The sequence below is a fragment of the Kogia breviceps genome, chromosome 1 (assembly GCF_026419965.1).
Source record: "Kogia breviceps isolate mKogBre1 chromosome 1, mKogBre1 haplotype 1, whole genome shotgun sequence".
Taxonomy (NCBI): Eukaryota; Metazoa; Chordata; class Mammalia; order Artiodactyla; family Physeteridae; genus Kogia; species Kogia breviceps.
In genome coordinates, this window is record NC_081310.1 from 60,461,179 (window position 1) to 60,479,666 (window position 18,488).

Here is an 18,488-nt window from a genome sequence, read left to right on the forward strand (position 1 = left end):
TTAGGTTTTTGTTTTTGGTTTTTTTTGTGGTACACGGGCCTCTCATTGTTGTGGCCTCTCCCATTGTGGAGCACAGGCTCCGGATGCGCAGGCTCAGCAGCCATGGCTCACGGGCCCAGTCGCTCCACGGCATGTGGGATCTTCCCGGACCGGGACATGAACCCGTGTCCCCTTCATCGGCAGGTGGATTCTCAACCACTGCGCCACCAGGGAAGCCCTATTTTTAGTTTTTTAAGGAATCTCCATACTGTTCTCCATAGTGGCTGTATCAATTTACATTCCTAGCAACAGTGCAGGAGGGTTCCCTTTTCTCCACACTCTCTCCAGCATTTGTTGTTTGTAGATTTTCTGATGATTCCCATTCTACCTGGTGTGAGGTGGTACCTCATTGTAGTTTTGATTTGCATTTCTCTAATAATTAGTGATGTTGAGCAGCTTGTCATGTGCTTCTTGGCCATCTGTATGTCTTCTTTGGAGAAATGTCTATTTAGGTCTTCTGCCCATTTTTGGATTGGGTTGTTTGTTTTAATATTGAGCTACATGAGGTGTTTCTATATTTTGGAGATTAATCCTTTGTCCGTTGATTCATTTGCAAATATTTTCTCCCATTCTGAGGGTTGTCTTTTCATCTTGTTTATAGTTTCCTTTGCTGTGCAAAAGCTTTGAAGGTCCATTAGGTCCCATTTGTTTATTTTTGGTTTTATCATTACTCTAGGAGGTGGATCAAAAAAGATCTTGCTGTGATTTATGTCATAGAGTGTTCTTCTTATGTTTTCCTCTAAAAGTTTTATAGTGTCCAGTCTTACATTTAGGTCTCTAATCCATTTTGAGTTTATTTTTGTGTATGGTGTTAGGGAGTGTTCTAATTTCTTTCTTTTACATGTAGCTGTCCAGTTTTCCTAGCACCATTTATTGAAGAGACTGTCTTTTCTCCATTGTGTATCCTTGCCTCCTTTGTCATAGACTAGTTGACCATAGGTGCATGGGTTTACCTCTGGGCTTTCTATACTGTTCCATTGATCTCTATTTCTGTTTTTGTGCCGGTACCATATTGTCATGATTACTGTAGCTTTGTAGTATAGTCTGAAGTCAGGGAGTCTGATTCCTCCAGCTCTGTTTTTTTTCCCTCAAGACTGCTTTGGCTATTCGGGGTCTTTTGTGTCTCCATACAAATTTTAAGATGATTTGTTCTAGTTCCATAAAAAATGCCATTGGTAATTTGATAGGGATTGCATTGGATCTGTAGATTGCTTTGGGTAGTATAGTCATTTTCACAATATTGATTCTCCCAATCCAAGAACATGGTATATCTCTCCAACTGTTTGTATCATCTTTCATTTCTTTCATTAGTGTCTTATAGTTTTCTGCATACAGGTGTTTTGTCTCCCTAGGTAGGTTTATTCCTAGGTATTTTATTCTTTTTGTTGCAATGGTAAATGGTAGTGTTTCCTTAATTTCTTTCAGATTTTTCATCATTAATGTATAGGAAGGCAACAGATTTCTGTACATTAATTTTGTAACCTGCAACTTTACAAAATTCATTGATTAGCTGTAATAGTTTTCTGGTGGCATCTTTAGGATTCTCTATGTATAGTATCATACCATCTGCAAACAATGACAGTTTTACTTCTTCTTTTCCAATTTGTATTCCTTTTATTTCTTTTTCTTCTCTGATTGCCATGGCTAGGACTTCCAAAACTATGTTGAATAATAGGGGCAAGAGTGGACATCCTTGCCTTGCTCCTGATCTTAGAGGAAATGCTTTCAGTTTTTCACCATTGAGAATGATGTTTGCTGTGGGTTTGTTGTATATGGCCTTTACTATGTTGAGGTAGGTTCCCTCTATGCCCACTTTCTGGAGAGTTTTTATCATAAATCGATGTTGAATTTTGTCAAAAGCTTCTTCTGCATCTATTGAGATGATCATATGGTTTTTATTCTCCAGTTTGTTAATATGGTTTATCACATTGATTGATTCACGTATATTGAAGAATCCTTGCATGCCTGGGATAAATCCCACTTGATCATGGTGTATGATCCTTTTAATGTGTTGTTGGATTCTGTTTGCTAGTATTTTATTGAGGATTTTTGCATCTATATTCATCAGTGATATTGGTCTGTAATTTTCTTCTTTTGTAGTATCTTTGTCTGGTTTTGGTATCAAGGTGATGGTGGCCGCATACAATGAGTTTGGGAGTGTTCCTTCCTCTGTAGTTTTTTGGAAGAGTTTGAGAAGGGTGGGTGTTAGCTCTTCTCTAAATGTTTGATAGAATTCGCCTGTGAAGCCATCTGGTCCTGGACTTTTGTTTGTTGGAAGATCTTTAATCACAGTTTCAATTTCACTACTTGTGATCGGTCTGTTCATATTTTCTATTTCTTCCTGGTTCTGTCTTGGAGGGTTATACCTTTCTAAGAATTTGTCCATTTTATTGGCATAGAGTTACTTGTAATAGTCTCTTAGGATGCTTTGTATTTCTGCAGTGTCTGTTGTAACGTGTCCTTTTTCATTTCTAATTTTATTGATTTGAGTCCTCTCCCTCTTTTTCTTGATAATCTTCTAATGGTTTACCAATTTTGTTTATCTTCTCAAAGAACCAGCTTTTAGTTTTATTGATCTTTACTATTGTGTTCTTTGCTTCTATTTCATTTATTTCTGCTCTGATCTTTATGATTTCTTTCCTTCTGCTAACTTGGGATTTTGTTTGTTCTTCTTTCTCTAGTTCCTTTAGGCGTAAGTTTGGATTGTTCATTTGACATGTTTGTTGTTTCCTGAGGTAGGCTTGTACTGCTATAAACTTCCCTCTTAGAACTGCTTTCAATGCATCCCATAGGTTTTGGATCGTTGTGTTTTCATTGTATTTTTTAATTTCCTCCTTGATTTCTTCAGTGATCTCTTGCTTATTTAGTAATGTATTGTTTAGCCTCCATGTGTTTGTGTTTTTTCCCCCTGTAATTGATTTCTAATCTCATAGCATTGTGGTCAGAAAAGATGCTTGATATAATTTCAGTTTTCTTAAATTTACTGAGGCTTGATTTGTAACCTAAGATGTGATCTATCCTGGAGAATGTTCCATGCACACTTGAGAAGAAAGTGTAATCTGCTGCTTTTGGATGGAATGTCCTATAAATATCAATGAAATCTATCTGGTCTGTTGTGTCCTTTAAAGCTTGTGTTTCCTTATTGATTTTCTGTTTGGATGATCTGTCCATTTAACATTGAGGTGTTAAAGTCTCCCACTATTATTGTGTTACTGTCGATTTCCTCTTTTAGAGCTGTTAGCAGTTGCCTTATGTATTGAGGTGCTCCTATGTTGGGTTCATATATAGTTATGATTGTTATATCTTCTTCTTGGATTGATCCCTTGATCATTATGTAGTGTCCTTCCTTGTCTCTTGTAACATTCTTTATTTTGAAGTCTATTTTATCTGATATGAGTATTGCTACTCCAGCTTTCTTTTGATTTCCATTTGCATGGAATATCTTTTTCCATACCCTCACTTTCAGTCTGAATGTGTCTTTAGGTCTGAAGTGGGTCTCTTGTAGACAGCATATATATGAATCTTGTTTTTGTATCCATTCAGCGAGCTTGTGTCTTTTGATTGGAGCATTTAATCCATTCACGTTTAAGGTAATTATCGAGATGTATGTTCCTATGACCATTTTCTTAATTGTTTTGGGTTTGTTTCTGTAGGTCCTTTTGTTCTCTTGTGTTTCCCACTTAGAGAAGTTCCTTTAGCATTTGTTGTAGAGCTGGTTTGGTGGTGCTGAATTCTCTTAGCTTTTGCTTGTCTGTAAAGCTTTTGATTTCTTCATTGAACCTGAATGAGATCCTTGCAGGGTAGAGTAATCTTGGTTGTGGATTCTTCCCTTTCATCACTTTAAGTATATCATGCCACTCCTTTCTGGCTTGTAGAGTTTCTGCTGAGAAATCAGCTGTTAACCTTATGAGAGTTCCCTTGTATGTTATTTGTGATTTTCCCTTGCTGCTTTCCATAATTTTTCTTTGTCTTTAAGTTTTGCCAGCTTGATTACTCTGTGTTCTGGCATGTTTCTGCTTGGGTTTATCCAGTGTGGGACTCTCTACGATTCCTGAACTTGGGTGGCTCTTTCCTTTCCCATGTTAGGGAAGTTTTCAACTCTAATCTCTTCAAATATTTTCTCTAGTCCTTTCTCTCTTCTCCTTCTGGGACCCCTATGATGCAAATGTTGTGTTTAATGTTGTCCGAGAGGTCTCTTAGGCCGTCTTTATTTCTTTTCATTCTTTTTTCTTTATTCTGTTCCACAGCAGTGAATTCCACCATGCTGTCTTCCAGGTCACTTATCCATTCTTCTGCCTCAGTTATTCTGGTATTGATTCCTTCTAGTGTAGTTTTCATTTCAGTTATGTTATTGTTCATCTCTGTTTGTTTGTTCTTTAATTCTTCTAGGTCTTTGTTAAACATTTCTTGCATCTTCTCCATCTTTGCCTCCATTCTTTTTCTGAGGTCCTGGATCATCTGCACTATCATTATTCAGAATTCTTTTTCTGGAAGATTTCCTATCTCCACTTCATTTAGTTTTTCTGGCGTTTTATCTTTTTCCTTCATGTGGTACATAGCCCTCTGCCTTTTCATTTTGTCTATTTTTCTGTGAATGTGGTTTTTTGTTCCACAGGCTGCAGGATTGTAGTTCTTCTTTCTTCTGTTGTCTGCCCTCTGGTGGATGAGGCTATCTAAGAGGCTTGTGCAAGTTTTCTGATGGGAGGGACTGGTGGTGAGTACAGCTGGCTGTTGCTCTGGTGGGCAGAGCTCAGTAAAACTTTAATCTGCTCCTCTGCTGATGGGTGGGGCTGGGTTCCCTCCCTGTGGGTTGTTTGTCCTGAGGCAACCCAACACTGGAGCCTACCCGGGCTCTTTGGTGGGGCTAGTGGCAGACCTTGGCAGGGCTGATGCCAAGGAGTATGTCCCAGAATATCTGCTGCCAGTGTCCTTGTCCTCATGGTGAGACAGAGCCAAGCCCTGCCTCTGTAGGAGACCCTCCAACACTAGCAGGTAGGTCTGGTTCAGTCTCCTATAGTGTCACAGCTCCTTCCCCTGCGTCCTGGTGCACACACTACTTTGTGTGTGCCCTCCAAGAGTGGAGTCTCTGTTTCCCCCAGTCTTGTCAAAGTCCTGCAATCAAATCCCGCTAGCCTTCCAAGTCTGATTCTATAGGAATTCCTCCTCCCATTGCCGGATCCCCAGGTTGGGAAGCCTGACGTGGGCACAGAATCTTCACTCCAGTGGGTTGACTTCTGTGGTATAAGAGTTCTCCAGTTTGTGAGTCACCCACCCAGCAGTTATGGGATTTGATTTTATTGTGATTGCGCCCCTCCTACCGTCTCATTGTGGCTTCTTCTTTGTCTTTGGATGTGGGGTATCTTTTTTGTTGAGTTCCAGTGTCTTCCTGTCGATGATTGTTCAGCAGTTAGTTGTGATTCCAGTGCTCTCACATGAGGGAGTGAGAACACATCCTTCTACTCTGCCACCTTGAACCAATCCTCTAAAGCTTTTTAAATTGAAGTATAGTTGACATACAATATTATATGTTATGGGTATACAGAATGGTGTTTCACAATTTTTAAAGGTTATATTCCATTTATAGTTATTAGAAAATGTTGGCTATATTCCCCATGTTGTACAGTATGTCCTTGTAGCTTAGCTTATACCTAATAGGTTGTACCTCTTATTCCCTTACCCCTATATTCCCCCTCCCCCTTCCCTCTCCCCACACTGGTAACCACTAGTTTGTTCTCTGTATCTGTGAGTCTGCTTCTTTTTTGTTTTATTCACTAATTTGTTGTATTGTTTTTAGATTCCACATGTAAGTAATATCATACAGTATTCGTTTTTCTTTGACTTATTTCACTTAGCATAATACCCTCCAAGTCCATCCCTGTTGCTTCAAATGGCAATATTTCATTGTTTTTTATGGCTGAATAGTATTCCATTGTGTGTGTGTGACATGTATACACGCATACACCACATCTTCTTTATTCAGTCATCTGTTGATGGAAGCTTAAGTTGCTTGAAGGAAGTAATCTTAATAAGAATTAGGCAAGATTACCAATGGTCTACTCTCAATAGTCTGGCTTAGTTATACCACATTTGATCACAGTAGGAGACTGCAGAACTTGTAAATTCTGCATTTTCTCACTGATGGGCAAAACGGTCACTTAGGAGAACCTGCCCATTACAGCTACCTCTAGCTCTTTCTCATTTCATTATTTCAGGGAAGGAAGTGGGGTGCCAGTTCAGAGCTGCAATGGTTTTCAGTGTTCTGCTGGAATATTAGGTAAACCATTAAGTAATTTCTCATGGGCCTCTCATCCTAGAATTCCATGATTTTGTGTGTTCTGGTTATCTATTTCTGCTTAACAAACAGCTCCTAAATTTAGTGGCTTAAGAAATGGTTTCTCGTGATTCTGTGGGTTGTTTGGCTCAGCTGGCTGGTTCTCCCTTGAAATTCCCACATGTGATTGCTGTCCAGCATTGGCTGGGGCTACAATTATCTGCAGGCTCGACCGGGCTGGATGGCCAAGATGGCTTGCTTACATGACTGACAGAGCCTGGCTGTCCCCAGATCACTTCTATGTGACCTCTTGTGTGGTTTGTTCTTCTCAAAACATGGTGGTTGGGTCCAAGAGGGAGAATCCTGAGAGTAAGTGTTCCAAGAAACACAGGCAGAAGCTACAAGGCTTCTTATGACCCTGCCTGAAAATCCTGGAACATCATTTCTGCCACATTCTACTGGTGAAGGCAAGAGACTAAAGTAAGTTCAGATTCAAGGAAAGGGTATTAGGCTTTGTCTCTTGAAGTAAGTTGCAGTATATGTGTAGGGTCCATTTTTTTTTTTTTTTTTTTTTTTTTTTTTTTTTTTTTTTTTACTATTTACCATACTGCATGTCAGAAAAAGAGCATTCTCTAGGAGAGTAGGATTACATAATCATGAAAGATGTGAGAGGCATTGCAGAGCAGTAAAGAGGGGTTATAGAATGCTCCATATGTATGAATGAATTGGCCAGCCTTTTTGGTGAGGACTCCATGCTAGGGAGCACACACTGAATGGACCTCTCTCCATGGAAGACAGTTGGTATCACACTGAGAGAAATATTACCATCTGCTGGCCCCTGCCCTACATTAGCCCACTCATATAACAGATGGCTGAAAAACACCTGGTAAGGGAATTTAAATAGCACAGTTTTAAAGGCATATTTACCTAAATGCTACCCCAAGCATGTATCCTACTCATATTGAGTTGGTGAAACCGTCTTCATAAATTATAACTACACATTATTTCACACATAGAGTAATGTGTCCAGTATACTTGCTTTACAGCTTATGTCGTGGAGGTGCTTAGAGAGGGCTGTACCCACGGAGTACCTTATGTACTTAGAGTGGACACTTTTTGGTGTTTGAGAAAAAGTCAAGTTCTTTCCAGATGCTTAAAACTCTAATTGCCTCCTTAGCCTGAATTAGGAAAACAGTTGCCCTATAAATCACACTGAGTCGCGGGTACCTGGGTTCTAGCTGCAGAGTGTGGCTGATCTGGATGCATGGGCTGACAACTCCCTTGAGAGTTGTTAGATTGGTTTTCACCCTTGTTGCATTGTTTCCTTCCCCCCACCCCCCACCCCCAAATACTCCTCTCTGGCTCCCTGGGGATTCAAATTTGTGTTTATCTGTGCTGAAAATTTAAAGGCAAGAGAAACAACATTTCAAGCTATTTATAAGTAGACACTGTGCCAGGAATGAATTAAGCTTTGCATTAGACATACGTTAAAACATTGTTTTCTGGGAAAGGTAGGAAGAATATCCCTAGGTATGAAAAACAGATATTTAGAGGAGATTGATAGAAGTTTGACCCAGAATATGGCTATGTGGGATGAGTACTCTATTGACTTATTATTAAATATATTGTTAAATATAGTCTTGTGGAATACTAGGTATAGAGGATCCTGGAGATGCCACTTATATAGGACCCATCTTTTTATACCGCCAGGAGGGCATTTGGCAAGAGGAGGAACATGGAAGGAGGTATGGGCGAGAGGGTGAAGAATGAGGCACCACACAAACATAAACCTCAGGGCATTGGACAGAGTGTGGGAGAAGAGGAACTCCACTCTTGCCTGACTCCTTCCATGTAGGTCAGCCTAAACAGGGGAGAGACCGCCTGTTCTTCAGCTTCCAATGAAGAGTCCACACCCTCCCCATAGCAGCCTAGTGTGCACCTCTCAGTCCCACTAACATAGACCCACAGTTCGCCTTCCTTCCTCACTTCTCTTTTGCTGGCAGATATTGCGAGAACTCCTACTGTGTGCCAGACACTGTGTGTTAGTGGAGAGATGAGACACAGGAATGCTCATGTTGGGAGACAGACAAAAAAACAAGTAAATAGTATAATTGCAGGCTATGATTTTTTTTTTTTTTTTTTTTTTTTTTTTTTTTTTTTGCGGTATGCGGGCCTCTCACTGTTGTGGCCTCTCCCATTGCGGAGCACAGGCTCCGGACGCGCAGGCCTGGCGGCCATGGCTCACGGGCTTAGTTGCTCCGCGGCATGTGGGATCTTCCCGGACCAGGGCACGAACCCGTGTCTCCTGCATCGGCAGGCGGATTCTCAACCACTGCGCCACCAGGGAAGCCCTGCAGACTATGATTGATGCTCCGGAAAACCATGGGTGATAAAGAATAACATGGGGTTCCCATTTTGGATAGGGTGTTCAGGAGGTCACAAATGAACCCAAAGTTATTGGATGAACTTTGACATATATCCTGTGGTATTTTAAAGTTTCTTAAGTTGCATGTTGCTAAGGTCCAAATTAAAACCATTTTTGCCTTTTCTAAGCCCAAGTCATGGGATGCCAAATGGATAGCAACTCTGGGAGACAGTGGGAAGCCAGCCCGGATGGCCAGACACCTCCTACTGATACTTTCCTCATCACCATTTTCTCTCCTCAGGGAAGGGAGACGTGTTTGGAGACGTGTTCTGGAAGGAAGCCACCCTTGCCCAGTCGTGTGCCAACGTCAGGGCCTTGACCTACTGTGACCTGCATGTGATCAAACGGGATGCCCTGCAGAAAGTGCTGGAATTCTACACAGCCTTCTCCCACTCCTTCTCCCGGAACCTCATTCTCACCTACAACTTGAGGAAGAGGGTGAGCTGGCAGTTTCAGTTTCTTTTCTATCAAGAGCAGTCTCTGTACACTTAGGATAACCACATGGGCCAGGAAAGTCCTTTTGCTGTATATTTAAATGGAGCAGTTGGTTCTGTAGAGGTTCTGTTTGTTGCTTGCTCTTCGGAGCTTTTGCTATGAAATGAGAGAGAAAAGGATGTTGCTAGATTAAAAGATGGATTGATTTTGGTGCAGAAGTGATTTGTTCATGAGTGTGTCTGTGGGTTTTTCCTCAGTAAAATCCTGACCTTCTAGCATTTTGAAAAGAGTAAAAAATGAGGTTGTTAGTCAGTAAAATGGCTGAGTGGGACCACTTAATTAATATAAACTGAATTCTCCCTGGTGACTAGGACCCACTAAATGGTGTGAGGCTATTAGCCAGCTGGTAATAATAATTTTTTTTAAGATATGGAAATGATTCAGTTGAGTCCAGAAAATAAGAAAGAGATGGAATCTGATTGCCTAGAGAATATTTTGTATACAACTGTCAATTTAACGGACTGAGAAATGATTTGTAGTTTTAAGAACCAGAAGATTTCTCATCTGAACTTGTTCCTTTCACCCTCAAATCATCAGAATTGCTCCGTCTGTCTCTGCGAGGATTAAAATATGTCTTGTACTCTTGAGGTTTTCATGACTGATTTTCTTGCATTTCATTTATATCCTTTAGTTAAGAAGTAGCTCTCAACCTATAGACATCATCTTGGAGGATTGTCATAGGAATCTTTCCAGAAATGATCTCACGATCTGCCCCCCCACACACACCTAAACTGTTTCTCTTCTCGTGGTCCCTGTCTCTGTTAACATTGTCTGTCTCGCCCCCGGGGTTCCAGGTTAGAAACACTGCCGTCAACACTGATGCTTCTTCCCTGTCTCCCACGCCTCAGTTTACTCATCAGATCCTGTTGGTTTCACGGATGCTCTCAAACCTGAGTCCACACTTTGCATCCCCCCTCAGGGCTCTTCGTGAGCTCTTGGACCACGGCGCCCCTGATACAGAGTCTCCCCTTGTCCTGAAGCAAGCGATAGGCTCCAAACATACCCTCCTTCCCTGTGTCTCTCCTCAATGCGGTGCTTCCTCCATGGCCACTTATGTGACCTTGAAGGCTAATGGGATGACGTCACTCCCCTCCGTAAAGACTTTTTGCCCCCACCCTAACTACAGGATAATGTCTGCAAACTTCAGCATGGCTTATGTGGTTTTTCACATCTGGCCCAAACTTAACCCACGAGCTCCAACCCCAGCACTCTTCCCACGCCCACCAGGAGAATGGCCCACACAGTTCTGCAGACATGCCACACCCTTTCAGATCACTGTGTCTCTGCATGGGGTTCCTGACCTGGAATTCTTTTCTCTTCTTCTGTGTGTGACAAATTCCTGTTAACCCTTAAGAGTCTGCTGAAATGTTTGTTCATCAGATCCGGTACATGCCAACTGAACTAAGACTAGATGTATAAAACTGAGTAAAACTCAGTTCCCTAGCTTCAGGAAGCTGAAGTCTAATGGAGATAATCCACACGGGAAGGCTAAGTGTGGTACACGGTGCTAAGTACAATGAGTGTGATTTGTACAAGGTGTTACGGGATCATAAAGGAGAAGGGCAGATAAAGGGGGAGTCAGGGAGAAAGTATTGGTGGGGTTGGTGATACCTGAGCTGAGTCTTAAAGGATCAGTTTGCCAAACAAAGAGGAGGGTTGCACTTGGAGAAGCAGCTTGAGTAAAGGCACAGAGAAAGGAAACAGTTTTGCCAAGTTTTGTACAAAGTTTTTTTTTTGCCAAGTTTTTTGTACAAAGTTGCAAATGCCTGTCATTGGGTTACCGCAACAATGTGCTTCTACCTATTTTACATTCCTTGAATTGCACTGCCTTGTGAGTCCCTGCTCAGAGACCTGGGAAGGCAAGGGCTTGGTATCCCCAGTGCCTAACCCAGCACGGGGAATTATAAAAACATCCGGGGATGGCATGGAGAAAGAGATGGGATCTCTGGGCCTCAGTATCCACATCATAAGATGTGAGGTTGTGGCCAGATGATTGATGATTTTTATGGTTCTGTGATTGGAAAGCTGGTCGTTTAAATTCCGGTGGGGAATGGGCAGTGGGGGAGACATGTGCATTCATAGTTCTTCCTTGTTTATCTGCGAACGTGGAACACTTGCTGGTGATAGTTTTAGCCAAGTGGATTCTCTTAAAGTCTGTTTTTTGATGGATTCCTTCTTTTTATGAAAGCAAGCTGATTATGATCAGCTTTCAGTGTTGCTGATAATATAGGTTGGAAAAAAATGCACAGTTTGGGTTATTTGGAGGACTAATCATCTTGGAAAAATTGTGGATCAAGTAAATCTGTCTTAGGAAACCAAGGACGACAACAAAAACAACAATGTGTCAGTGGTCAGATTGTTTTTGTAAGTGCAGAATGATTGACAGCTCTGCAGAAGAGAAGACTCGGGGACCACGTTTCTGAAGGGCTGTGTGGAGGAGCGTTTGGCATAGTCTGTGTGGCCACAAGGTGCAGAGGTGGAACCAAAGCTGTAGACAGTGTAAGAAAGACCTCAGAAAAGTTCAGAGCTGCCCATTGAATTCAATAGGTATTTGGTTTCTTGTCCTGGAGGTATTTAGGCATCCCCTGGAGACCCCTCAGAGACACTGTGGAGGGGACTTAGCCATCCAATGGAGAATCAGATCAGTTGATCTTCAAATGTCCTTCCAATCTCAAGTGCCTATGAGTCTGATATGGATCCGGGAGAATTTTAGTGAGATCCCTTATATAAAGAGAAAAAAAAAAAGGCATTTTGGTATATTCATTGTAGTCTCTCATTTTGTCCTTCTGTGAATTAATGCCTAGTTACATAGGGCATAGAAGATGAGAACATTACATGCATGAATCATTCTTGTAGCTATTTTTTTCTGGCCAAATGAAGTGTATTCTTGCGGCTGTTTCTATCTTGGGAAAATCGAGTGTGTTATTTGCAAAGATTCCTGAGAACACAGTGCCTTTGACATCTGTTTGGGGAGTTGTTCGGTCCTGTAGATGTCCTCCAGTGCACAGCAAGAACTCTGTGCTGGAAGTTTCCTCAATGAACATCCAGTCTCTCCTCCATTTCACCACCACCCTCATTTCACAAATATGACATTTTATAGAAAGGTCATAGTAAAGAAAGAACGGGAGCCAGAAATGACTCATTGACCAGGTCTCTTCCTGCTTCTCACAGCTTCATGGCTGACCGTGGCCTCTGTATTCCAAGTCTCACCCCCTTATCCCTGAACCCATGTGTATGAGCACCACCCAGCCCTTGGCACTGCTCTTGGGACCCAACTCATGGAGGACCTGTTACCTTCCTCCAAAGACACCTGAGGTCACAGGCAAGGATGAAGGAGGCAGAACCTGAAGGCCAATCCAGCATTTTGACCTTTGGTTTTCCTTGTCTGTGGGCTCTGAGCCAGATGAGACCTTAGTCTGCATCCTGCCGTGCCACTCAGTGCTTCTGCAAACTCTAAATGCTTCCCCATCTGTAAAATGGGGCTGATGGAAAGGTCTACTTGTACGATAATTATGAGGATTAAATAAGATAATACTTGCAAAGCTCCTACACATAGGTTCTAGAACATAGTATGTGCTCAATTAAACTGTGAGTTATTATTTTGTTTCATCCCCTTGACACTCCTTTCTTATCTTATGCTTCTGCCTTTGTGTATACAGGGTACTTGCTCTGCAGAATGACAGGGCACTTGCTCTGCAGAAAGTTCTGTGGGGTGGATGTTATCCCAGCGATCTCTGCACCTCTTGCAGCAAAGGAGGGGCCAGCTGCTCTGGCCTCACTGTTCCTTTAGCTCCTGTCAGTGGCGAGGTCGGCGCACACCCACTCTTTTGGCTAGTTCCATTCCAGGAAGGAAAAATGAGGTTGTTCTGACCTGTTAGGTCAGTCACCAGGGCATCAGTATTTTGCCAAGAGGAAAGCACGGCATCCTCCTCTCTTCTGAGGAGGTGGTGTGTACTTGTTCATGAAAAAAAGGGGAAGTGAGACCTTCCTCATATCAGACCCTCGGCTTCCTAGGATGTCAGGCTCTCTGGGCATTTTCCTACAGGCAATCGGAGCTTTGTGCACTATTAATAGTAACATTATTACTAACTCCAGATACGTCCAATGTTAGTATATGTTTTATGTCAGCTTATTAAATCCTCAGAACAACCTCATGACATTACAGTACCAACCCCACTTCTCAAAGGAAGCAACTAGGACCCCATGGAGAAGAGAATCACTTGTCCAAGGCCACCCAGCTCATAAGGGGTAGATTCCAAACCGGCACCTGCCCCCATCTTCCTGATAAGCAGCATTGCATCCTGTGGTGGGCCTCAGTTAAGTGTGGCTCTCAGATTTTCCCATGTTGGCATTCTTCAGCTTCTGCTTTCTCCCAGTCTGTTGACTTTTCAGGGGTGGCACAGATTGTCTCCAAAATATCTCCAATGGCCTTTGCTATCCTTCAGGACACTTGGAGGATACTTTATTGTACAGTAAATCCCAGTCATATCCCAGGTTGGGAGACATGAGAGGTTTTCCCGTCAGAGTGACAGCTACACCATTAGTGGGTGTGCTGGGGAGGCATGGCCCAGCAGGTCAGCTTGGCCGTGATGTTAGTGACTTACTAAAAAGAGCACCCGCTTTGGAGTTAAGGACCTGGTTTTGAACCCTGGTGTGACTCCTGATTAGCTGTGTGCCCCTGTGCAAGTTACTGAGCTCTTCTAAGCCTCAGTTTCCTCATCTGTGAAAAGGGTCTAATAAAAGTCCCTCCTAACTAGGTTTATTGAGAAGATCATATGCATTAAAACAAAAAAAAGTTGACACAGTGACTATCCTCACCTTCCACCTTCAGTCCAGGAGGTTCGGAGTTCATGCTTTGCCCCTCTTTGTTTATTACCGGACCCTTTCCTGAATCAGCGTTTCACCTGGGCTCTACTCTCCTTACAACGGAGAAGAAGTCTCACTTCCCAGGTTCTGGCTAGGGGATTGGTTCTCCCGCTCATTATTAGGACAGTAGAGGAAGCGCACCTCAATTAAATGATGTATTGCAGACAAGCAGTTAGGTAATTAGCAGCAGTCAGTGCATGGGATAATTGGCATGTAGGTAATTAGTAGGGTGGAGCTCGTTCTCTGTGTAGGGAGCTTTATTTTTAAAGCCAGTATTTTTATGTTTTTAAGTATGTTTTGCATCCTGTTTGCATGTAGTAATTTGTTCCAGGATGGATTTTTCTTAGCTTGATAAGGCCCCAACGTAGTGAGTTTGGGAGGGAGTTGGGACTGTAGTTACTGGTGGTTTCAAAGCACTAGTTTTCTAAAACTGAGGTTGCCATAGTGAATTGTCTTGAATACTGTATGTACATTTCTAGCCCACTTTAACAAAAGGGCATTTTATTCTGGCGAAGAGGAGGTCAAAGCATTGGAGGTTTGGAGAGAGCTCTGTGTATAAGTGGCATTGAAAAGCCTTTCAGTTTTCTCCCTGAACAAATTCTTCTGGAAGTTTGGTAAGATGGAAAGAAAGCATCACAGAGCCAGGTGCTTAGAAATACATCCCCTTCCTCACTGAAGAACTAAGTTTTCAAAATGATCTCTACACAGCCCATATTTTCCTTGTCATTCTTCCACAGTGAGGGCTTCTGTAGAATTAAAATCATCTGTTAAACTGTCAAGCTATAAAGATTATTTTAAAACCAGGGTGTTGGAATTAAGGGTGGGAAGGGGACAGATGATGTGAGTGATAAGACCATAATTCTTTCAGGACAACAAAATATAAACCAAAGCCAAGTCCTTTTTTCATCAAGAGGATCAGAAGTGATGTTAGGGACCTGGGAGGCCTTCCATGGATTTTCGGGGATCCTCCCTAGTACCCCAAAAAGCATATAGCAGAACCCCATCATGATCCTGGGGGTGGGAGATAATGAAAGGGCTCCATGCTTCCTTACGTATAACTCTGCTTAAACTGCAGGTGGTTAGGCTATATCCAGCCATTTCCAAGGTAGCAGTAAAGTTCTGCAATAAGTATAGGCTTTAAAGGAAGATCTTCACATCTGGGCTCAGCCACTTGTTAGCTGGGGAGGTGTGGGCAGCAGGGGTGGGGTGGAATTTGAACAAGTACAACTATTTCTTTTCTGTGGATTCATCCTGTCTTACCCCACTGGGTAGCTGTGGAAGGGTGATCAAGTGCCAGGCCCAGTGCCTTACAGGCAGTAGGTACACAGCTGGGTTAGTTCTCTTCCATTATCGGTAGGAATGGAGGCAGCAGAGCAAAGAAGGAGAGCAGGGACTGTAATAGTTTGGCTCATAGAATAATCCTATGGAGGCAAGTCCAGAATACTTGAAATACTTCAAACCCTGGCTTTCCTTTTAGTGACCTTGGGCCAGTTACCTAACCTATCTGGGCCCCAATTCATTCATTGATAACATAGGAGTGGTCATAGTACCTTAGAAAGGTGCTTTGACGAAGCAAGTTCTCAATGTACGTGTTGCTATCATTATTGTTATTGATGAGCTTAGCTTTTCTGGGAATTCAGAGAGCCTGTCAGGTGCTGAATGTTTTAAAAGGGGAGTAGGGGCTAAACGGTGACACCTGGAAATCTCCCAGACAGATGATTCCAAGATCTGTGCCTGGGACCCCCAAGTAGCACCAGAGGAGCAGCTGTTCGTCAGGGAGGTTTGCTAAGAATGGTGCTGTTGGACTCATCATCACAGATCCGATTTCCTCGTAGGACAGAATAGATCTGGAGGGACTGGAAGAGCCCAACGTGGAGGCAGTGGTGGGTGAGGGAAGCTGTAATTTATCTTAACTCTTACCATCCTGATGTCCTGTGACACAGTGTGTTTACAAGTTAGAGAGGATCCAGCCTACCTTAGAGGACCGTCACGCCAATGCAGTCCTTTGGAGAGTGATGTACCTTCCTAATATTTTCTTAGAAGTGTGTGGTTGACTCATAATAAATAGGGTGGTGCTAATGAGTCTCAGACCATGGGCTCAGTCTCCAGGTGAGCAAGTTGGCGTCCCGAAGTCTCAGATGTTTGGCCCAACATTTCTCACATTTATGTGGCCCCTGAACACTTTTTTGAATTATACCAATAAGTATCTATTATCTCTTTTAATATACTTAATAGCATCCATCAGAGCTAGTGTTTTGCAGAACATCTTTGGGAAACAGGAACTAGTTGATCTTTAATCTCTCTTCTGGCTCAAATGGTCAGTGACCTGTAGAATGGACAGGTCTTGTCCGTGAAACATCAAGAAGCCAAAGATACTCAGCAGTGGGAATGTCCCTCACTGGGTCCTCGGTAAATCCCCAGCAGAGATTGCTGGCGGAGCCTCCCTGCTTTCTCAACATCCTCCTGAACTCAGCTTTCCCTCACCTCCCCACAAGTGCTCAGTAGCCCAGTGTTTTCTAGAGGGCCGCCAGCCTTACGTTATCAAAGAGCATTTGGCTGCACATGCGCTAATAGAAGGCTGCTGAGACATGTTTTCTCCCTGGCCTCAAAGGCCCTCCTTGCAAGTTACTTTCTGGTTATTTTATTGTCTCAGTTGGATTTCATGTTCCTACCTCATCTGCCATGTGTCTGAGCTTCCTTGTCCCCATTTAAATGCTCTTCCTACTCTTAAAAGTTTTCTCTTTGGCTATGAGCTCATTCTTATAAATTTTGCCAGTGAGTCATGGAGGTTTTTATTCCAGCCCCTGCTCTTAGTTAGTGGAAAGTCAGGATTTGAACCTAGGCTGCCTGTCATAATGATAACTACCTTCTAAGATGTTAGAATAAAGGAATCAAATGTTAGTTCAACCCCTCCAAGGGAGCTTGGGATGCCGGCATCAGGAGCTCACACGCAAATCTATCCCAGCCCAGATGCCCATGTAGATGGTTTCTAGTATAATGTGTGTCACGGAGCTACCCAATTTTGGTGCTTCTCACTGCAAACTTTGTTGGGTGTAATTTACTTGTTACCAGTGTCGCTTAATGGTCTTGTCCTGCCCTTACTTAACTTAAACTTCTAGAGTAAATCCACAGTCAGGCCAGGACTCCATATAGCTTCTCTTCAGTCTCTCTGGTATAGGTGAGACCCTGTGTCCTTTTGATCCAATAATCACTGGTCATCTCATTGGTAACTCTCACTATACTTCCAATTAACTCTGTGTGTCTTTCTTGCTACATAGAAGCTCCTTGAGGGTTGAGCCTTGTCTGCCTGACTTGCCTCTGTCCTGATCAATTCTCTTAGAGCTTAGTACAAAGTAAGCATTCAGTAGTTGAATGAATGAATGGACTCGCCGACCAACCAACCAACCAACAAATGAACATACAAGTCCATCAATTTATTGGCCATGTGCCTTTCTCTTGTTATTGCTATAGATTTTTGAAGCCTTGACTGTAAGATGGTATCTGTAGAGACACCTCTCCTTTCCCCCTCCTAATCTTTGCCCATATATCCCACACCATCCCTTTCCCATTTTTTCTTCCCCAGGCCCTGGGTATAGAGATCTCTCAGCCTCTGTAGGTACCACTGATGCCAGCATAAAATAATAACAATCACCCTCATATATTGAGTGTTTCCCAGCCAAGTACATGCTAAAACTTTTATATGCATTATTATCTCATTTCTGTGCAGAGCAACCTGAGGCCCAATTAGGTTAAATAATTTGCCCCAGACCCAGTAAGCTAATTGGAGCTAGAATTTGAGCCCAGGTCTGGCAATCACCAAGACTGTACTCTTGCTTTTGTGCCCCTCCTCTAAATGTGGACCCCATGTCCCAGATCCAGGGATAGCAGCACTGGTCTCTGTGCCCTCAGTTCCCCTGAGGAGCCTGTCAGCCACACAGGGCTTTGGAGGCTGCAGCACACCCTGCCTGTCTCCTGTGTATTTCCTTTAGAGAGCTGTGGCCTAAGGGCATCTGGGCCTCCTGGAAGGCACCGCAGGGCTAGGTGGTTTGCTGTTTGTTCAGAGAAAGGGGAGGGGGATCCAGGTGAGTCACATAATCTAAAGATGGAGTAGAAACCAGAAAATCAGAGGCAGAGTGATCCTCCTGACAAGTTCTCTTTGGCACGTGGGTCAGCTCTGGCACCATGGAGATGGCATAAAATCCTTGTGATGGCCTGTGGCAGGAATATCCAGAGCTGCAGTTTGTCCCAGATCATTATGAAGGGCCAGAGAAATGACCTTCAGCTCTCAACTGGGTGGCCAGCTGGGCTGGAGATCTGCAGCTGGGCAGGCTGAAGAGTCACGCTGGGGCCCAGAACACAGGCAGGGATGGGAAAAGGCCTTAATGTCAGAGT

At 43.0% G+C, this 18,488-nt stretch overlaps 1 protein-coding gene across 2 annotated transcripts in view; it reads left to right on the forward strand.

Moving 5' to 3' along the window:
* Window positions 1-18,488, forward strand: part of KCNH1 (potassium voltage-gated channel subfamily H member 1) — a 422,184-nt gene that overhangs the window by 313,268 nt on the left and 90,428 nt on the right. For both annotated transcript variants that reach the window (XM_067032186.1, XM_067032191.1), the window contains exon 10: window positions 8,977-9,173. In XM_067032186.1, coding sequence (XP_066888287.1) covers window positions 8,977-9,173 — 197 coding nt within the window. The remainder of the gene's footprint in view (window positions 1-8,976; window positions 9,174-18,488) is intronic.